General features: G+C 37.2%; 2 protein-coding genes across 2 annotated transcripts; both read left to right on the top strand.

Annotated features, from left to right (window-relative positions):
* The first annotated feature begins 6221 nt into the window (after positions 1-6221).
* Positions 6222-12986, top strand: LOC307004208 (nuclear GTPase SLIP-GC-like). Its single transcript, XM_079623314.1, has 15 exons — positions 6222-6564; positions 6668-6877; positions 6993-7187; positions 7280-7458; positions 7632-7662; positions 7873-7956; positions 8085-8178; positions 8321-8457; positions 8547-8720; positions 8804-8958; positions 10782-10905; positions 11151-11259; positions 11875-12008; positions 12091-12175; positions 12314-12986. The coding sequence occupies exons 1-15, from the start codon at positions 6256-6258 to the stop codon at positions 12358-12360; spliced, it is 2067 nt and encodes a 688-aa protein (XP_079479440.1). The 5' UTR covers positions 6222-6255; the 3' UTR covers positions 12361-12986.
* Positions 12987-15067: 2081 nt separating this feature from the next.
* On the top strand, positions 15068-21221 carry LOC307004529 (uncharacterized protein; the record flags this gene model as incomplete). Its single annotated transcript, XM_079623848.1, has 7 exons — positions 15068-15911; positions 16587-16870; positions 16977-17311; positions 17506-17925; positions 18051-18205; positions 18332-18592; positions 21164-21221. Exons 1-7 carry the CDS (start codon positions 15304-15306, stop codon positions 21219-21221), a joined length of 2121 nt encoding a protein of 706 aa, XP_079479974.1. The 5' UTR covers positions 15068-15303.
* Between the last annotated feature and the right edge of the window lie 1930 nt (positions 21222-23151).

Raw genomic sequence — 23151 nt, 5'->3', positions numbered from 1 at the left:
TCAGCTGCCTCAGGAGTCCCACAAGCCAACCAGGCCTGATAGGACTCCTTCTTCAGCTTGACGGCATCCTTTACTTCCGGTGTCCACCACCGGGTTCGGGGATTGCCGCCTCGACAGGCACCGGAGACCTTCCGGCCACAGCTCCGAGCGGCTGCTTCGACAATGGAGGTGGAGAACATGGTCCACTCGGACTCAATAGCTCCAGCCTCCCTCGGGATCCGGTCGAAGCTCTGCCGGAGGTGGGAGTTGAAGATCTTTCTGACAGGAGACTCAGCCAAACGTTCCCAGCAGACCCTTACAGTACGCTTGGGTACATGTATATTCATATTCATCAATATTTATTTTGTAAAACTACAAACAAGAAGAAAAAATATGTATGAACATCATGTTCACATTTACATACACATATCCAGCTTAACATTAAGGTTTGATTTTGTACATAGTTCCTTTTACATAATTTTAAGTAATATTCACAGAGAAATTATATTCAAATGAGATTATGTACAAACAGAACAGAAATTAGCATGTCAGTAGGCTAAACCCTAGCACGTTACCAATAACACGAATCAAGTGTGCTTATAACAAAAATATAGCAATAATCTCGATCTAATAATTCTTAAACACTTTAAATCACTATTTAGTGTAAAATATTGCACTTACAGACATATATTTCCAAGGTTCAAACAATGGAATCAATAGCCGATTGAAACTGTGCACGTCGTTCTTGACTGCGTTCTCTGAAAGAAACATAAAGTAAACTATATAAACATAGTGCAGTACCTTAAATGTCCAGTAGGAGGCGGAAAAGAAACATAGCTAGACATAAGCAACAGCACACTCTGTTTAACAATATTATTATTATTTTCAATTATGGTTGTAACGGTTAACAATTACGTTTGTAACTGTTTATGATGACGTGTTGTTAATTATGTATTCCCAATGAGCTTAAAGCTTCAGTAGGTAACTTCTGAAAAAATATATTTTTTACATATTTGTCATTATTATGTCCTGACAGTAGAATATGAGACAGATAATCTGTTAAAAAATCAAGCTCCTCTGGCTCCTCCCAGTGGTCCTATTGCCATTTGCAGAAATGCACCGCTCCCGTCAGAAACAACCAATCAGAGCCAGGAGGAATGTCTTAGCAGTGTCAATCAAGCTTGTGTACGCGCTGATCACACCCCTCTCTTGCACAGCGCGTACCGTTCAAAATCAAGATTGCCGGTGTGCCGCAGCTGTGCTAATGGCGGACAAACAACCAAAACTGCCAATTTCTCGAGTGGCACCTACTCGTACAACAAAGACGGGTAAACAGAAAAAGACCGATGACGATAGACAAGCGAAAAAGAAAGAATTAGACAGAGCCGAAATAAAACTAAGGTAAACATCGGAGCGGCTTTTCAGAGGTGGAGGGAGCTAACGTTACGTGTCCTGAAAGGATTAAAAACCGATGCAGAGTTAGCCACATTTCTGCTTGACAAGTATGTATCCCTGTTTCATATGTTTAATTTTATAAGAACTACACGCTGTGGGGGAGCGCATTGACTCGGTGTCAAAACTCTAGCCGCATAACATACAGATAAAATGTCACACACTGTGCAAAGCAACAATGGCTTTTCATGTTGCTGAAATAATGTACTAGCAAACCTTATCTAGCATTACATATCGCAATGTTAGTTACTGTTATATTATCTAAAATAATTTATAACTTATAGAAAGAGTGCAACGTTATAAAGTTCCATTACATGTATTGCAAAATACGTAATGATTTGAGGACCAAGTTTGTAGTCAAAGTATGGGCAGGCCATAGTCAATGTAAAGCATATTGTTGATGTTTCGTCCCTACCAGTGAATGAGCATAACTGTTTATCCGCCGTCATCGGTGGCCCTGCTTAGTAAGTGCCAGCCTGCGCGTTCACGGAGGAGCTGAGGAGGGAGGGCTGTAGTGCAGTAGAGAGCAAGGGGGAGTGACCTGTAAGTTGTGCTTGTTCAAATTTTCAGGCTAAGTCAACGTTTTCTAAAAACTCCCTACTGCAGCTTTAAGTGGTTACAGATGGAGTGTTGTTGATTGGTCATGTGTTTATTTTAAATGGGATGAGTTTGAATATTTGTATATGCCTGATGAAGGTGAGACCGAAATGTTGCTAATAAAACTTTTTTTATATTAATTTGCAAGTACCGATAGTGTGTGGGAGTACCTTATTTGCAGATTTGTCGACCTACCTATTTTGTCTTTTCCTACACACCTATCACCTGCAGGTGTGTGATGGTGTTTGTTAGTTGATTGATCATCAGCTAAAATTTCAAAATCAAAGACCGGCAATAAGATGGAGCGGCAACAGCCCTGGCAAGATCATTTTGCTTCTTTACTTTTAATAAAGATGATTGTGTGTTAAGCGTCTGCGACTCACTTTAACTTTGATTTGCGATAGTTTGCACGTTGGCTTGATGAATCAGCTGCGGCGATGCGTGTTGCAGTAGCGCCGTCATAAATATAACATGATATATTTACGATATATTTAGCGATATAAATAACAAGGAATGATAGTAAATAGAGATTCAAAACGGAAAGCTATGCGCAAATCACACGGCAGCGAGGCAGCAAATTAGTCAAGGCGAATTAGTCAAGGTTCAACTCTTAAGACTATGCGCCATATTACTAGAGAGAAGAGTATCACCGTCATCATTCTAGGAAGGATGAATACCATCTCTTTTCAACAGGTCAGGTCTGCCCCAAAAACTCTTCCAATTGTCTATGAACCCTATATTATTCTGCGGACACCACTTAGTAGACTGTCCTCACTCAATGACTGGTTGTCTAAGTATCTCATCACTCAGGCGAACAGGAAGGGGGCCATAGCAAAATACAATGTCTGACATCATACTTGCGAGTTAACCCTCTGGGGACCAAGGTGTTTTTGGGGTCCTTGAGATGTTTTGACATGACCTGATATTTGTATTTTTTTTCAGTTGCTTATAAACATATTAATGGCAAAGGTGTAATTACACTATATTTAGCACGAACATGGCTATCATAATATGTGAGCAACATGTATGTACATGTTTGCATTTTTGAGAGAATATTATTTATGCGTGGTTATTCAAAAAACTCAAACTTACATTTTCTGATATAAGACCACAAACGACCAACTTCACATATTCCCACAATACTTTTGACTAATGGATCTTGTCGGCTAGAGTGTTTACTTCAAAATTATCTGAAAATCATCTGGGCCAATCGTTCACATTAAACAATAGATTGATTTAAATTTTGTAAGACACTTTTTGTTTGGTAAGGCAATATGCAGGTGGGCGTGAATGATCCAACAAGGTCATGAATAATGTCCTAATTCACACCTGAAGACAAAGACCTGCTAATGCTGCATACTAATGAGCCTTTCACTGAGTGTGTCACTGAGCCACAAGAAAGAATGCAAAGACAACACACACACATACACACATACATGCATACATACATATATATTTATTACTACAGAATTGGTTCAGAGTTGGAAACATCTTGAAAAAAAGTGTATTTTTCCACAAACTTTGTATGCTTGCAAATTGTATAATATCCAAGGTAAACATTTCTAGTAATTGTGCAGTTAATTCTCATTCGTATTTTCAGAAAGTTTTGGATGTAGGCTATCCTCTCCCCAAATTTGTCACTAATAAAACACAAAAATAATTTAAAGAGAAGGCTTATATTGACCTTTTAAGATTTTGTTTGCGCCTTTAGGTTTGTAAATTAGGTTTTGATGTGGCAGTAAAAACTTTATAATCTATCCAAAACGAAATTCAGTCGATTTTTACTCATCTCAGTAGGCAATATAGATAGTTTCATTCACACACAGACACGCGATATAGTTTGCTAAAAGCTAAATTGTTTTACACAGACACGCGCGAGCTGTAGTAAACAACAACAACAACAACAACAACATGCATATGTGCCGTTCATTCATTCAAACACAGAAACGCGATTCAAATTTAAACAATATTTTGCGGTTTACAGACACCATTTCATATCGCGATTAGAACAAAACACTCACTGATCATCTGCAGCTGGATCCGTTCTTAGGCTACTCCAGCACGTTTGAGGTAAAATTTCCAGGATTATCACAATATTATTATTCCTCACAGCGAGTGTGTTGTCCAGCTGTTGTGGGCGTTGACTGGTTTGCATGTGTTGCCTCAGATTATCTGCATTTGAATAGCGCGCGCGCTCTGCATGGGCGTGTCACATTAGCAGAGTAATGAGCTTGCCAGAACGATAATGAGAACGGCTGATCTCTCGCTCTTTATATATAGATTACATAAACAGAGAATATTTCTTTTAGTTTTGAATTAGATCATTTAAAACTACACACTTAAATGATTATAGAGATATATATCTCATGTCTGAGTGAATAGTATTCGCTGAGTTTTGTTTGAGTTTAGAGACGTGCTTCAGAAAAAAAGTTCACAGAGACGGAGAGGCATAAAGCACTCCCTGTTTACTTTCTTTATTTTACAAAAGCACAATGTTTTATTTCGATTGACCAAAACTGACGGAGTATTTTAGGTCTATTTTGCTGCTATGTAAAAAAAAAAACGAGCAAAACGCGCCCGCGCGTTTGCCGACCCCAGAGGGTTAATTAAACACAGAAAAATGGGAACAGAAAATAGCCCTATATTCAAATAATATTAAACATCAATGTATCAATATATTATTCTTCATTCAGTTCTATGCAACATACTCAGATTTAACTGATTTTTTTCCTCTTTTTTTTAACTAATTATCAAAATAAAGTATAGTCCTACAAAGCTATTATTACCAGATGTTATGACCACATGTGATCAGAGCAGGTAATTTTACTATAGTTGCCCAGCATGGCTAAACCAGCTCAGAAGGGCTACTACTGAGAAATGTCACGTTATTTGAGCGGACTTTGCTTTTCCAGTGCATGATCGGTACAAGATTGGAGCGTCTGGGCTGTGAGCAACAGAGCAGAGCACGCGGCGCACACACTAAGAGGAAAAGACCCACTTTTGAAGTTACTAAACAAAGCTGCGCGAAAATGAAACCTGATCGCCCAACACGGTGGGGCGGGCTGGCATGTTTTCGGTCTTTTTTCTCTTTCGGACAAAAACCGAATATGCCATTTTTGGCCATTTTTGTCCTTCTCCATCATGACAGGGTGACTTGGTTCGGCACACTCACAATAGCAGCTGCAACAGGAAGTTTTAACGAGGCAAAAAATGTGCTAAATGCGTTAAACATCTCAAATTAATTGCAAAGATAAACGCGCTAATACCCCCAGCTCTAATATATATATTTAAAAAAATTATAATTCACAAACACGTGATACAACTATTGTGACCATCCATTTTTGGGAAACAGGGAATGATCACCTCCAGAAACACACGGGTGGAATGGCATCTTGAAAGAGACGCAAACGCACCCGTGTTGCTTTTTCAGGAAATGTGACCCATCGCCAGTGCCAGAGCACACAGGGGAATGACCGCGGCAACACTGAACAGTGAACTGAAACAGTGAAGTACTCACTTTCCCGCCCTCTAACCAGCCGCCAACAACACAGAAATTTGATGCTGTTAAAACAGCAGTTGAGAGCTCAAAGCTCGCGATCACCACTGCACTCGCGCTGTAAAACCACCGAAGACACACTCGCTCGTTGTAAACAACAGCACTCTTCAGAGACATAGACACAGATCGGCTCTGAAGCTAAAGACAACTGGTGCGTGCATCCACTTCTGTATTTATACCCGCACCGCGGAGTGTGAGATGCAGATCTCGCACGCCAATGTGCATTGGCTCGTGTTAATAGTACTCGAAGATGACAGGCTCCCTAAGCATGATCCTATTCAGTCGATCGACTACGTCAAACGTGATCAACTGAAAGGGAACCACCTTGTATTTGAGTTGCCTGTGTGTTTATTTAATTATCACCATCATTATGGATTTGTGTACAGAGTGGTGACACTGGGGAAAACATAAGTCTATTTCAAACTGTTTCTTATTTATGTTTTTCTTGACTGCTTTTGAATGGCTGTCAATGGAGAACGATTTGTTTATATACTGGTGTAGTTACGGCACCTATCAGCAGGGTATAACTGTATTACGTTGATCTGTTACATATTGGTTGTCTGAGCACATTGTGAATTTTTATAAAGAAAATAAAATTATGAATGAAATGTTTATTATGTATATATTTTAGTCCATCCACATTGTGATTTCCTTCTTCATTCCACAAAGCTATGGCGATCATGGAGAATGTGAAGAATAACATAAATAAAAGAGTCACTGACAAATTAGATGAAGATCTCATGGTACGAGATATCATTTCAAAGATAAATCAAATGGAGAAAGTCAGCAGAAAGAAGACAACCATTGGGATTTTTGGAAGATCAGGAGAAGGGAAGAGCTCCCTATTGAATGCAGTTTTGGGGGAAAAGGATGTACTGCCAATGGGTTGCTTTGGCGCCTGTACAGCTGTTGTTACTCAGGTGGAAGCCAATCTGGAGGACTCCAACTACATAGCAGAGATCGAACTCTTCTCTAAAGAGGTTTCCTATTTTATCTTACCATGCCTTTAGTGAGAGTTATTTATAAATATGTTCATAAATATACAATAAATAAAGCCTTATTTGCTATATTGTACCTCTGCAGGAGTGGGAGAAAGAGCTCAAAGATCTTTTCAGTGTTTTGTCAGATGAAAGCGAGGACAGGAATGACTTATATGACATGGCTGTAGAAAAGATCACTGCGCTGTATGGAGATGATGCAGCTAAGAAAACTTTAGAAGAGCTCAAGAAAGATGACAAATTTGCTGAGATTGAAACCCTTTTGTCCATCAGTAAGAAAATCTCCAAAAGTGATGTAAGTTTTTTTGAGAGAAAATATGTTTAACACCAATGGTTTCTTTACAACATTAAATGTATAATAATGTATTCTGAATTCTTGTTTGGCAGTGAAGTTAACAATTTTTCAACAGGTCTTTGAATTCAGCAATGAAGTTGCAAGTTACACACAGCACAGTGAGTCAAGTTCCGGTGACTGGTACTGGCCAATTGTGAAGTGTGTGACGATCAAGATTCCAGATTGTCACGAACTCCTGGAACACATTGCACTTGTTGATATTCCTGGAACTGGAGACTGCAATAAGATAAGAGATGACAAGTGGAAATCTGTAAATATACAGCTACTTTTCAAATCATTATGGAAACAATATAATATTCTGCTACAACGATGTAATCTAAATCACTATTTCCAATCTTGTAGAAACTGAGAGAGTGTTCTTTTGTTTGGATTGTAAATAATATCAATCGAGCAATCACTGACAAAGACCCCTGGGGGATTTTAAAGCACTGTACTAAAGAATTGGGACTAGGCGGAGAATGCAAACGCATTAACTTCATCTGTACAAAGACTGATGAGATCAATCCAGCAGCCTATGTGAGGTATTTTGTTAAAATTACACACATAAAGTGAAGGGGAAGTATCTTATTGTAAGCCTTATATTAATAACATACCGGACCTCTTAGTACAGCATGTTTTAATCTTGTACGGGGAAAATATCAAACTTTCAAAAATAACAAGTTGTGACTTATTTCCTTTGAACATTTCTTTTTAGATCCGCAAGGCTTATTACAGACCAACTCAAGGTTTGGAAAATTTAAAAATGTTATACTGTAGCATACATTGTTCCAAGTAAATTTGCTGGGCAGTGAGATCTTTCATATCATTGAAACTGCAATTTAGTTAATTTACCGAGAGGAATATCTGCCATGCATTATAATGCATAATCAACCACTAAATCAGAATTCACAATACAAAACAACTTGTACTCATTGGTGTTTTTAATCATTCTTCAGGATCAGGAAAAAGTATGCATACTCCATAGAAATGAACATGCCAAGATGAAGATTAAAGAAAAGTTTGAAAATTCTGATATTAAGGTTTTTGTATTTCCGAATTCTCTGTATTGTTATCAGTATTTTGAATTTGAATGGGTTTCTTTACTACATATATTTTATTCTTTACTTTTTTTCTTACCTTTTAAATGTATTCTTATTTTATTTTTTAGAAAATAGTTACCAATGACGATGATTTTCTAGTTTTTACTGTAAGTTCCAAAGCATTCTTTGACCCTAACTTAAAGCTGGAGCCTAGTGAATCAGGTAAGGCATACCTATACCACATTTTACCACATTATTCATGGAAAAAATATATTTCTGATTAATCTAAAGTGAAATACTTTATAAACCAGACCACGCTCTGATCACATTAATCCAAATGTGTTTTTGGAAATGGTACCTGTAGAAATCCCAAAGCTGCAGGATGATCTGAGGATGCTTAACAAGAACATAACCAGACAACTGACCAGAGATTATATCAATGAAGCAAAGGGACTTTTGTCCTTGATCCAGAGTGTCCAGCCAGACACAGACAAGGAAATGGTACGAATCAGAATTGCTGATATTTCACATGCATGTCTACAGAATGCTGCCAATATATTCTGTAATTCACTGTTAAATGGATGTTTTAGGTTAAAATGAAAGAGAAAGTCTTCATGGAATTTGAGGAGAGCCTAATGAAGGCACTAAAGGAGCTGGACATTCGGTTTGACACCATTTATAGTGTTCTGGATCAGTGTCTCTCAAAAGGAGTGGAAAAATCAGTCGAATTATGTGATGCCTCCACAGAAGCAATGATAAAAACTGTGAGTGTGATTGAAGTGTTGTGAATAATCAGTCACAATTTTCTAGCCTGTTTAACACTGGTATTTTTTGTGCTGTCACTTAGAATAAAGTGAAAGTATGTTATCAAACCCTTGGAGCTTTGTGCAGGAATGGTGGGTGCTATTTCTCTAAAGGGAGGGATGAACTCCTAGACCTTAACAAGGCATTGTATAAAAACCTACATGAATGTCTTGAAGAAGATTTCACTCAGATTTTTCCGTAAGCACTGATTCGTCATTCCATTTCTAGTCCTCTTTTGTTCAGCTTAGAATAAAATGAAAAGAAAATAAACTACAATGTTTGGTCAGTGACTTGGGATGTTTAAAGGGGTCATATAATGGTACACGCACTTTTACAAGTTGATTGCACTGAAATGTGTGTTGGCAGTGTCTGTACACAACCATCATAAAATGATAAAAATCCATCCAGTGGTTTTTTTTTTTTTTTTTTTAAATCTCCTTATATGTTTTACCCTGTCTCAAATTGAGCTTTTCGATTTTGTGACATCACAAAATCGACGCCCCTCCCACGATTGTTGATTGACAGCAGTGTTTCTGTCATTTTAATGTTCCTAGATCAGAACTGCTGACGACGCAGTGGCTGAGTTTCGCTTTAGAAGGGAATATTCCCCACGATCAACACAAATGTTTTTTTGTTTGCACGCTAATCATTTTTCACCAGACTGCTTTACAAACGAAGGTCAGTATAAAGCTGGTTTTGCTGAGAAGCTGCTCCTGAAAAACGGATCGGTATCAACTATTCGTGTTCTTGCTGAACCTCCAGAAGAAGTGAGAAGTTATTAACCTTTATATTAATCTTTGCAAATCGCTTGCAGCACGCTTTACGATGAATGCGGCTAATGTTTACACTATAAGGGTACATTACGGCATGTTTTCTATATACAACGTTCTCAATATAATTCATAATCCCACGTTTATTATGAAACGCGTTATGGTGTTATTAAAAAAATTCTACACAGGTGTTAAAGTTAACGTGGTTATACTACACTAAGCTTACTTTTGTATATGGTTTATAACAGTGTCTGTTACTGATTAAGAAGTAATGTAAAAAAAAAACTAAACGGTTATAACTGCATGAACATGAATGTTAACAATACCTACAAAATACTGTTTACATCCTGCAAATGCATATGATTCAAAACTATAAATACTAATTGATGTTTTTCAATATTACGGCGGAATAAGTTATGTAATCTGATCACTTATTTGCTTTTGTATAGGCAAGCACATCTGAAGACATGCTTGCCTATACTGAAGGGGCGGGGTGAGCACAGCTCATTATAATTTAAAGACACATGCACTTAAATGGCGTTCTGAAAACAGAGCTGTTTTTGACCAGGTAAAATGAGAGTTTTCTTACAATACTAATGAGAATTTTTAATTAAAGTATATTACAAACTTTCAATTTAGACCCTAAAGAATCAGCTTGTACAAAAATGGCATTATATGACCCGTTTAAGGAATCAGCATGCTCAGTTATAGATAAGTGCATATGATTATTTATTTCCTATTTCCAATGTTATACGGTTACATAGGTTTTATTTTTGCCCTTACAGCTACACAATGCATAATCCTTTAAACAATCTGTATGATGAGGGGGGAAATTTTCATTTAATTTAGCAAGATGCCTTGATTGTAGCCCAGTAATAAACTGTGTACAGTGTATTAACATATTTTACCTTCCATTCAGAAAATAACAAAATATAAAAGCTCTCTCATATGATTGAATAAATTGTAATATATTTCCCCCTCATAATCCCCTTGTTGTTTGGTTTATGCTTTGAGTAAGTTTAAATGTTCTGGGAATTTGGTTATTGAAAATTTTATATTTTAATTGAACTCTTCCTAAATGAATGACATGACTTGAATTAAGATTGATCTCTGAATATTGTTCAGAAAAATTAACCAATGTCAGTAAAATAATCAAAAATTACAACACTGTTTCCTTCATTATTTCTCAGGGGTTACAACCATATTCTGTAAATGTTTTTAATTGAAACTTTTGTTTTCTCTTGGCTTCAGTGTGAATAGACAAACAGGGAAGTCAGTGCAGGAACAGATTGACAAGTTCAGTATCATGCAGACTCACTCTGATTATTTCAGATCTGCCATGTTAAATCACATTCAGAAATTCCTCCAAACAGAGGTGAGTTCAGTTGTCCGTAATCTGGGCCTTTTCCTCTATGCCTGTCTTTACTTTCATTGACAAATATGTGAATTTGTTTCCATCCTACAATTAAACATTCAGTTTTTATAAACCAGTTGGTGTTGTAATGTACAAACTGTTAATGTACTAAAGTAAGCAGGGTCCTTGACATAAAAAACACTAACATCCTCTCGATGTTTCAAGATTTTTCTGACTTATTTGTGGCTTTTCCCCCTTTTTGAAAGGAAACTAAACTGAAGGCATCGCTCAACAAAGAAGTTATTGATAAAAAGAAGGACATCATCCTATCAATCCAAACAACTATTGAGAATGTAATGGCGTCTTACTATAAACGTAAGATAACATTAAGGCCTGGTTTCATAGACAGTGTTTAAATTAAGCCAGGATTAGACCTTAGTTAAATTAGGACATTTAAGTAGCTTTTATATACATACCTTTTAAAACATTACTGGTGTGCATCTTGAGAAAAAACAATGGCACTAACATTGACATATTTTAAGTTCTGTCAGTACAAGTTGATTTCAGTTAAAACAGCTCAAACATGCATTTCAGACTGAGACTAGATTTAAGCTTTGTCTGTGAAACTAGACTAGTTTTAATTAATCACAAACTATTTAAATTTTTATTCAAAATCAATTATTCTAAACACTATCTCTTTTTATGTAAAGTAAAAAGCAGGAATTAAAATAATCACTATAAGAAACAAAACCATGAAGGAAAAAATTTAGTTACACTTGAATGCATTGTGTTCACAGAAAGATAAAAGCCAGTTCAATTTCATCCCTAGTATTTCCCCTAATGATTCAGTCAGACCAGTAGCTTTTACTTCATCATTTTCACTACTATTTTCACAACTATGTCCACTCGTTTTATTGTAAACACATTTCTTTGTTCTGATGTGTGCCCATGAAAAAGAAATGAGTGAATACTGAGTGTTGCTGATTTTAGAAGCTGCAGAAATGAGAGGAGACGGAGCCCGGAAGAAAATGCAAGATCTGTTAATAACCGCAGTCAATAATATAAAACAAGACATGTTCAACATGGCAAAAAAAGAAGTGCTTAAAAAGTTCAATAACTTAAAGGTATTAATCTCACAATCATTAAGACAAACATGCATTAATTTGTACAATGACTAAATGGACATTTCTCTTGTTCTTTGTGAAGCTCTACATAAAGAATGCTCTTGAATCAGGACTGAAGACATCAATAAAACTCGCACTGTCCCAAACCAGCAAAGTCTCATTGATGGGTAAGAGAGAATGCCATATTACACCACAGAAACTAGTAAAGAAATATAGAATGATTATTCCCAATGACGACCTCATCTCAATCATAGCTCATAAATGTTCATGTAAAATTAACAACATCCTGTATTATGGTTTTCTAGATGTCTCCAGAGAGATTGAACAGCTGGAGAGCCTGACAGAGCAATAAAAAGCTCAAGAGAAATGACTTGATTAGCAGAAGAAACAAACACATTAGTTTTACAACAAATGTTATATTTATTTCTTTTTGTTTTTCTCGCATTTATTTGTCTGTGTTGGTGGGGGTTTTATCAAATCTTGATTTTATTTTAGGTGACAATGTCTGATACACAAATAATACTCTATTGATTTATCACAACCGTTTTACAGCAAGAAACTGAAACGACATTTCAAAGCTTGATATAGCTGTCCCATTTTCAATATCCTTAATTGGTGATATAGATAGAAACAGAAATTTCCAAAACCTATATGTAATAGAATCAAAGTAACAAATCTGTAGTTTCTTTACAGTTAATGTAAAGAATGTGGCTTTATTCTTATCTCATGTACATCTTTTCTTTTCTTTTAGCATGAAAGTAAATGCATATCATACATTTTTTAATCCAAAGAGTGTCTTAGCAAATAGAAACACTCATCTGAATAGGATCAGGAAGGCTGAAACACAGCAGTCAAGACAGAGATGACATGATTAGATTTCATGTGAGTGACAGTGACAAGTTGATATTTTGGTATACACATTTTTTTGGAACTAGTTATACTTAATTTTCATTAGTTTTAACCCTCTGGTGCTCTTCGCGTTTTTTTTATTTCAATGAAATTTAATGGACTATATATTAGTTCGATAATGTTTTTTATTTAATATTTTGTATTTTAAGGTAGCCTGGCTCCGCACTCCTACGTGCTTCTGCTCAATTTTCATTTTCCTTCAGAACTACATCTGGGATTGTGGTATATTCTTGGGTTTTCTCCGGTCAATTTTTAACCGGTCCAATCAGCGGGAGTGGCTGAGAACGATGCCGTTGAGGTCGTACGCTAGTTTGAGTCGTCATACGTCACGACCAAACGTTAGCGATTGGTTAAGGCAGATCCTGAGTGGCTCTGGGCAGATCCAATAGTTTTAAACTTAAACAGAGGACCCCGCCTTCAAGGAAGTTAAAGGATTAGTTCACTTTTAAAGTGAAAATTCTGTCATCATATACTCACCCTTAAGTTGTTTCAAACCTGTATGAATTTCTTTCCTCTGCTGAACACAAAGAAAGATATTTAGAAGAATGTCAGTAACCAGACAGTTTTTGGTTCCCATTGACTTCCATAGTAGGAAAAAAAATATACTATGGAAGTCAATGGGAACCAAAAACCAAGGGTGAGTATATGATGACAGAATATTCAATTTAAAAGTGAACTAATCCTTTAACGCTTGTCAATGGAGAGAGGCCAGACTCTCTGTACAAATGAAATGTACGAGAGTCTGGTAGAACCAGGCTAATTTTATGGTACTAAATTATATTTACACTGTATTTATAATCCATTTATTCACTTTTTGAGCATAGACCTGAAAATTACATTTCCAACTTCTCCTTACTGTCGTAAATCTTAAATGCTTTAGAGCACAGAAAGTCAAAGTTTGATCGCTTTTTAAAGACGACACTTGGTAGATTTTTGCTGAAGTGAAAAAAGTTTTAAAAAGTGAACTTAAAAAAACTCACAGAATATTACGTTTATTATTATATAAAAAATATGCAAAAATACTATTTTAAATTTGAAATATATATTTTCAAAAACATGTTTTACTCTAAACCTGTGAGAAAATCAAACCATAAATCGAAACAAGTTGTGTTCAACATTTGATCCTGATATCTAATAAAATTTGCTTTCAGTAAAATTTTGTTTTGGACGCAGTACCAAATGTCTCCACTAGATAATTGTTTTGTGTGTGTTCACATGTGCCAAAACCTTTACCAGGTTTCGTACCATTCCAATGAAGAAAACATTTCAAAAATAAAATGTAAACATTTAAAAGACAGAAGAGCACCTGGGGCAGTGGAAAAAACAAAATGTAGTTTGTCATGATTTTCATGCATGGAACGTCGGCCTCAAGGCAACAACAGGCCTGTCCAGATACCCACCCTTGCGGTCTCTGCACTTGACCACTTGTCTAATTACATGACGTATTTCCTGTATTTGGCCCAAGTTGTCTTGAAGACGCAAATGTTCGTGAATTACTTTCGATTACCTGATGGGACACACTTATAGTTTTGCAAAAATACATGTGTTTCCAGAGCTTTATTTTGATTCTCAATACTTAGCCTTTTTAAATAAACTTCTAAATGTCTGTTCATTAGTACCTATGTTACAGAAAAATCTATTTAAAAATTGTAGTGATTCTGTTAGATTCTGTTAAACAACACTGTTAAAATACATAATGTAATGTATATTATGCATTATAATAAATGCCTGCAAATTTATATTACTTATACATTTATATTTCTTTACTATAGAAATGCTACAGCCACTGTAATTTCTTGAACAAGAACATGTGGATCAAAACATGCAAACTCAGCGCAAGGGATTGAACTTTTATTTCAAAATCGCGTTGAACACAATTCTCATATTTAGAAACATTGGTGTTTCCTGTTCCTGTGTAAGCGTAATTTTATAAATTATGCTATATTATGATTTTAATCGGTTTTAATAATCTCACTTATCAACTTCAATAGCCAAGACTTTCACATGTGTGTGAACATATGTGACCCGTCACGGAAACCAGGGACACATGTCGGCAGCACAACTTACGAGCAAAACGAGAAAATGTTCGTTTTTAAAAAAAATGGTGATTTTCGCTTTTTTGCAGAATCTGTTAGTTGAGATCACGAAGAAGCATCTCCATGTTTGAGATAGCAGTATTGGTATATTTAAAATCAAACATTTTGATGTTGAAATCGGCTTGTTTTGCTGAGCTTCTATCGTGCAGTAGGGGCGTGTCATTGTCTGTGTGTATTTCCATACTGGATAAGCCGGCTTTTGTTTCTTTTGTTATTGACCACGCCCTCCAAGGGATCAGCGTGGCTACTTATGCAGTGCTCTGGTCGGCTCTATCTGATATCAAACTTCAATGAAGATGGACGCCGCAAAGTTTGTCGCAGACGAGCTGAACCGTGGCCGTTACACAAATGTTTTGAACTACTTCTTCGACAAGCCGGATGCTTATGAACAAGCGCTCACTGATTCGGAAGACGATCTGAGCGACGATGAAAGCGGCATGATAAGACTGAATAGTATCCCTAATCTACAACTGAGCGAAGATGAAGACGAGGAAGAATGTATCGGACTGGCGTCAGACGAGTTGGACCGTAAGATATCAGAGGCTATATCGATAGTAACATTTGATGGGGATACAGACAGAGAAATGGGGAAAATCCGTAACTTTGACTGTAAATGCTACACGAGGAGAAAAGAGAGCTCTCTGCATGGGAGACAATCCTGTAGCCAGAAGCTTTCTCCAGACATTATCTACAACATACGGCTGGATTCTTTAGCTGCGGAAAAAGAGTGGCAGGACATGCGAATTATTGGACATTTAGAGGCAAACAGACGCACAGTGCAAACTTCTGAGATGGTTACATCCACAAAGAAGACCCCGACAAAGAGAAAGTGTGCCCGAACGACTTATTTCATCGGAGGCAACGAGATCTGCAAGAATACTTTTCTGTTTCTTATGGGGTGAGTTTCCACATCAAAGTTTGACGTTTTGTGTTCATTCTAAGAACACGTACACGTTATCTCATGTTTAGACCTTCCCATACTTAACGTTACCTATTGTTATTAGCTAGCTCAGGACTGTCGTGTTAATCGTTAGCATCATATCACTTGCCAAAAACCCCCATTACTATAATGAGCTTTTAGATGGTAATGTGAGCATCTGCTATTGATTTGAATAATGCTTCAATTACTTGAATTGACTGGTGTTAATGACTTAGCCCACGTAAACCTGCCTGTTAGCATTCTTGAATTGAATGTGATGCTAATAAATTTAGCCAGTGGTGGAGGAAGTACTACTAAATATTCTTACCAAGGATTTACTAACGTAATAGTAAATGTATCACATTAAATTCCTACTTGAGTAAAAGTATAAAGTATCCGTAGTCGTAAAATGTGCGTTATAAGTCAAAAGTAAAACCAGGTCTAACCACTAACTGAGGTCTAAACCAAGACTAAACCAGGAAGTACAGATACAGACTCTAAAATGTAGTGAAAATAAAAAGTATTCGTCATAAAATTTACTTCAGTAAAGTAACAGTACCTATAATTTGTACAATCCATTCTGATATAGGTGACAAGATGCCTGTTAACAAGACCATGATGTTAAACATTTTTTCTTCCCCCCCTTTTTTTCAGCATTGGCAAAGACACCCTGGCTGATATAGTCAAACACTATGAGGAGAATGGGGCAAGACCACGTTTGAGGAAGAGGCACTCCCTGCCACGTCCACCAGCCAGGTTCATCAACCCTGAGGATATCAACAGAGTTGTGGACTTCATAAAAAACTACGCAGAAGACAATGCCATCATGCTGCCTGGCCGACAGCCTGGGCATAAGGATTGGCATGTGAAGTTGCTGCCAACCCATGTGTCCAAGGCCTTAGTGTGGCGTCTCTACGTGAAGACTGCTAAGGAGCTTGGTATGTGTAAACATTCATTTAGAGTTGAGTGCTTATAATGTGAAATAATGCGAAGCACTATTAGCAATTACAATACAACTAACCATAAGCAATATCTGTTTTTCAGGTGAGCGTGCAGTTTGTAAAACCAGCTTCAAAGCACTGTGGAACCGACTTCTCCCACACATCAAAAGTTGCCGGCCGCGCACAGATCTCTGCTGGCAGTGCCAAAGCAATAACGAGCAGCTGATACGAAGTGCAAACCTCCCAGATGATAGAAAGTCTGAAGCAGTAAAGAAGCAACAAGATCATCTTTCCCTTGTGCAGAAAGAGAGGGCTGTGTACAACGACATTACTGCTGCCTGCAGAAAGATTTGCTCTGGCTCTAACCTGTCTTTTGGACCGTCCCTACCAGCAAGCAAGAAGATTAGGATGCATTACAGTTTTGATTTTGCTCAGCAGGTAATATTTCACACACATTTACATTTACTTTATTAATGTCCCTTAAAGGGCGATTTGGTGCATGAGAATAAGCAGCCTGATAATAGCGGAAATGCAGAATAGCATCAATATAGAAATTATCTTTATTAGACAGTTATGAATAGACACAAATTTCATTCTAATCCAAGTTCCCTCTCTCCCTCTGTCTCCTACAGTTACACTTTCCCTCAAACCCTCTCCAGCCAGGACCAATGTACTTCCTGACCCCACGGAAATGTGGCCTTTTTGGTGTTTCCTGTGAAGGGCTGCAGAAACAGGTGAATTACCTGATTGATGAAGGCATGTCATCTACTAAGGGAAGCAATGAAGTCATCAGCTACATGCATCATTTCTTCGGCAACATTGGAGTTGGAGAAACAGAGGTGGATCTTCATTGTGACAACTGCAGTGGGCAGAACAAGAACAACTTCATGCTCTGGTACCTTGCCTGGCGGGTTGGACACAAGCTTCACGATCAAATTGAAATCCACTTCGTTATTGCTGGCCACACCAAGTTTTCCCCAGACTGTGGCTTTGGACTCATCAAGCAAGCCTACATGAAGACAAGAGTCAACACTTTGGCAGACATCGCTGAGGTACTTTAACTTTACTTTGCTTTAATGACTTCAGTGCTGTTTTCTGTTCTGCTTCAATGGAACATTTAACTGAAGATCTTTTTTTTTTTTCTTTTTTTTTTCTCTTCTTTTTTTTTTGTCATCAGGTTGTGGAAAACAGCTCTCCTGTGAGTCACCTCAATATCCCACAGCTTGTTGGAACGGCAGAGGGCAAAGTTTTAGTTCAGACCTTTGACTGGCAGCAGCATCTGACTCGCCACTTCCGTAGACTCCCACAGATCAAGAGTTATCAGCACTTCAGGTACTTATTGAAACTTTCACATTGTGTACATACAATATAACATAGCAACAACATACACATGACAGTTTTTTTATGAGAAAATACTTTGCCATGTTTAAAATGTCTTATGTGCTTATTCTGTCACAGCTTTGACGCCAAGAGACCAGGTGTGGTGCTTGCAAAAACTCACTGTGATGCACAACCTGTCGAATATCAGCTACTGCGCAACGGAGCAGATCTGCCCCCTATTGACGGTCTTCCTGTCCTGGCCCCACCTGGACTGAACATTGACAGGCAGACCTATCTGTATGAAAAAATCAGGCCATTCTGTGCTGACGAGGCAAGAGACATCACATGCCCAGCGCCAAGGGTCACAACACAGAAGAGTCCAGAGAAGAGGATGCGAATGTGATATCATTTGGACTGTGTCACAAAGACCTTTGTCTTATGCTGCTATTACCAAGTAAAAGTGGTCAAGAGGGCCAGCTCTGTTTTGATTGAATAATATATTTTATATTTTTATAATACATTTTTATTTTTATTTGTGTACTTTATGTAGCCTAACTAAAACTACATTTGGTGCCTTCTGCACTGTTTTGCACTTTTTACTGTCTATGGCATGACGCTAAGTGAGATATTTCAAGCCTTTATTTGTTATAATTTTGATGATTATGGCTTACAGCTTTTTGAAAACCCTTTCACAATATTCTAATTTTAAATTTGGGGGTTCATAAGCTCTAAGCCGTAATATAAACAATGCCTACTTAAAGTCTCTGCAGCTAGTGTACTTGAATTTTATTTATCTGCAACATTGTTGTATAATTACAGATTTTCCTGACCTGTTTGCTCCAAATATTATCAGATTTCCATGTGTGACACATCGTTGGAAAGCTTGGAGACTACACTTTCAGAATCTGTGAATAACTCAAAATGTCCCAGAACCGACTTGTGTCCCTACTTTCCGTGACTGGTCACATATATAGGCTTCCTGAAAGTGATGCACAGGATTCATCTTGGCTTTCCCCCCGCTTCTCAGCGCCAGACAGCTGTTGTATTTTCCTTGGCAGAGTTGTTGTTTTTTAGCAACGGAAATGGTGCCCCCCTGGGAGTTATGGGATAGAACATAGCTACTGCTTTTTTTCCCAGTGAAATCAAAATGGAAGCAGAAAGGGCATGCTCCATTATATGTAAAGCCGCTGTGTTGCACAAGATCTGGAGCCGCAGTAGTAGCCGCGTTTCCACTGTCGGGCTAGAGCGAGCCAGGGCTTTAAACGGGCCGTGCTGGGCCCAAAATGATAAACAAACAAACAAACAAAATTTTTGTTGTTTACTTAAATATTTAATACCCAAGCATCAATGTTTACCACAGGTTTACCTTAAAAAGTGATACATTGATCGTAATTAATTTATTTGAGTCAAAATTGCACATTAGTCACACAGAAATAAAGTGAATGTCTGGTTTAAAGAGAGTATTTGTCAAAACCCTTTGCTATTCTTAATTTTGACATTAACCTACATTTTTACACCAGACATAGGCTATATATCGGTTCAAAAATCGGTCTACTTGATATGTAATAATCGGCATCGGTCCTAAAAATCACAAATCGGTCGACCCCTACCACGCATATTGTCACGGTGTGGGTTTTGTTCCCTGTTGTCTGTCATGTGATTCCCTGTTTGCCATGTGTCTTGTTAATTGTCTGATCATTGTTCCCATGTGTTTCTGATTAGCCACGCCCCCTTGTTATCTTGTTTAGCTTGTTTGTCTGTGTATTTATACCTCTGTGTTTCAGTTGTTGGTTGTCGGTCGTTGTTTGCTGTTGCTTAGCTGTTTCCATGCCCCATGTTTCTGTCCTGAGATCCGTGTTCCATTGTTTGTCCTGGATTAACTGTTTGTTTCATTAAAGTGCTTGCAATTGGATTCTCTCTCCGCTTCGTCCTTGCCTCAGCGTTACACATATTGCCTTTCCGAACAAAAAGTGTTTTACAAAATTTAAATCAATGTATTGTTTTATGTGAATGATTAGGCAGGATGATTTTCAGATCATCCTGCAGAACTCTAGGTGACAACATCCATTAGTCAAAAGTCTTGTGGACACATATTTAGTATGTGTTTTGTGGCGTTATTTCAGACACTTTAATTTTTTGTTTTTTGAATAACCACGCATAAACATTATTCTCTCAAAAATACAAACATGTACATACATGTTGCTCACATATTATGGTAGCCCTGTTTGTGATATATAGAGTGTAATTACACCGTTGCCATTAATATGTTTATAAGCAACTGAAAAAATCACAAATGTCAGGGCATGTCAAAACATCTCAAGGATCACAAAAACACCTTAGACCCCAGAGGGTTAAAAAGGGAAACCTTAAAAGCCACATGAAAATTCACACCGGAGAGAAGCCGTACGTATGTCTTGCAGATTGAAAGGAAACCTTCAAAATCAAATGAGAGTTCACACTGGGAAGAAGCCGTAAGTATGTCTTGTAGCGACGGAGACAGATCTGACACAGATATTTGATATATTTAACAAAATACTTTTTATGACCCTCTTAATTCTCATTGAAAAGGACAAATAAACCCTTGTATGTTAGATTAGTCTGAGTGTTTAGTTTAGTTAATAAAGTTTTGTTTGCGTCACATATAAAGTTGTTTGTGGTTTATTATGCTCATATGATCATGCAGATTTTGGCAACATGCTCTGAGTAGTAATGTACAGTAAAAAGATTCCCCTTTCCCTGGAAATGAACATTTCTTAGAATTAATAAATAATTAATACTGAGTGTTTGCTGGAAGAACATGTTAGTTGATTGTGATATTAATTTCCGCTACATCAATTTAATTGTATTAATTGATTCATATATTTATAATTAATTATGAGTTATAATTAATAATTCATATTTCCTTTGAGCTAATTTGTTACAGTCTTGAATGTGAGTTGTGTTTCAAATGTCTTTTGTGTTCCCGGACAGCAACATAGTGTCAGCCCAGATCCGGTCCATGTGTGGAATCCACGTGTACCAGATCTAGGTCGACACTATGTTGCTGTCTAGATTATTGGCTCTGTAGTTTAAAATGGCACCAGAAAATACTAGCGATGCACCGAAACAAACGCACCTTCAGAGAAGATCTAGCGATATTTCGTACACACAATGTGGATAAGGTACAACAGTAAACATGTTATCTGTGTGGATGTTCAACCCGTTGTCATTCCCAGGGTGTCATATACTTACGCTTTTGTCACGTCCGTCGGCGCCTACTACCAACGCACATGGCACACTTTAGCGTCAATATGAGACGCACAGAGCTTTCCACTAACTCAAATGTAAACCCATCCGTCGTGGTACTATTGGACGCCCAGGGCATGGCGAACTGAGTGTTGACGTAACCCCCCGGAAGTGTCCTTACTGTCAATTCAAACGTTTTTTTTTAGATTTAAATTTATATTATATATATATACATATATCATTTTATTTGGATATATTTCAACACAAAAATGTGACTGATAATTCTACAATACAATATAAAAATGTTATGTTTTTTTTTTACTTTACAACAGCGTCATGAAAATTGATTGGTTTAAAGATTATTTTATTATTAATATTTATATTCCGCCTACCATTAGCCACAAACGTTACCATTCCACCATTAATAATCAATTAATCTCAATAAAATATTTGGCAGAAGAGAACTACCCATAGTCCGTTGCTATGGAGACACTGACAGGGTCAGTGGATTCACCCAATCAATTGACCCTTCGCAGGGAGCTTGATTGACAGGTGATCTGACCAATCATACTTCGCCATCCGCCATTTTGTCCGACAAAGGATATGAAAGGATTTGAAATTGAAAAATGGAGTGTACTGACACATTTCCGCGGTTAAAACAACATTCCTTCTTATATTCATTCATGTTTATTTGATGCTATAAATTAACTAGAAGGAAGAGATGATCGGTTCACGAGCAGCTTTTACTGATGCTCTACAAGCGATCTGTCACGACATATTAAAGAGCCACAAACCGGTATTTATTGTTTAAATTTCTTTTAAAAAATGACCAAATTTGAAAGGTGAGACTTTGTTTAATATGTTTAATATCAAAAGTTATCGAAAAGTAACCTGGCCTGTCCTGTCTGTCAGCGTGTTGTCAGTGTCCTCTCTGCTCCGCGATGTGTTTTTCACTGCTTGAGAGCGGCGTAGCTTGTCGGACATAGCGACAGTAACTAAGGGGGGCGGGTCTTTGTGAATGGTCAATTGCAACCAAAGCACCAGAGTTTGATGGGAGTTTTTTCTTCGTGAGCATTTTTTTTTTTAAACTGGTAAGTCAAACTTTGGCTATTATTTAAGGTCTGAAGGTGATATACAGCTGTTTTAGAAAGACAACGTGTCTGGCTTGATTTGCTAAAATCTCGCAAACCTTTTTCAAGAAGTAATTTTTTTTAATGCAAATCTTTGACTCGTTCTCAAAGTAGTTTAAGCCAATTTAAACTATTTTCAGCGCCAACTACCAAGCAACACCAACGCACAGGTAAAGCAAAAACACATTTTGTGATTAATGAAAAACTAATAAAGATTGATATTGACATGGTTTTAATCTCCATAACCTTATTTAAGTCTGTGAAAAGGAGTTTCAAAGTTCCAGATTGTCTTTCTTCTCTCCTTATGTCATGTTGAAGGTATTGCAGTCTCATCAGCAATCCCATCAGTTAATAAAACAGAGAAAATGTTATTGTCAGAATTGTACTGAAAACTGAGTCTCCCTTATAAAAGCATGCCTGTCTTTGCTACCTGTATTACCTTTAAACAATTATTGTTAACAAAGAACAGCCCAGATGTGCGGCACCTACTGATGTTGTTGCCAGTGTCAACCTAACAAAAGGTACATAATTAAAGCATAGTGTATTGTAATTGCCTGAATAGATTATACTTTTAATTAGTCTAGATGTCATTTCTTGACAGGT

The sequence above is a fragment of the Phoxinus phoxinus genome, assembly GCF_949152265.1.
Source record: "Phoxinus phoxinus genome assembly, chromosome: 9".
NCBI classification, from domain to species: Eukaryota; Metazoa; Chordata; class Actinopteri; order Cypriniformes; family Leuciscidae; genus Phoxinus; species Phoxinus phoxinus.
This window is presented reverse-complemented; position numbering and strand designations above follow the sequence as displayed.

Bases quoted from the DNA above. Each gene is read 5' to 3' on its own strand.
- LOC307004208 (XM_079623314.1), top strand. From the start codon at position 6,256: ATGGCGATCATGGAGAATGTGAAGAATAACATAAATAAAAGAGTCACT. The intron at 6,878-6,992 runs GTAAGTTTTTTT...ATTTTTCAACAG, and splicing joins AGAAAATCTCCAAAAGTGAT to GTCTTTGAATTCAGCAATGA. The intron at 7,957-8,084 runs GTTTTTGTATTT...TTTATTTTTTAG, and splicing joins TTGAAAATTCTGATATTAAG to AAAATAGTTACCAATGACGA.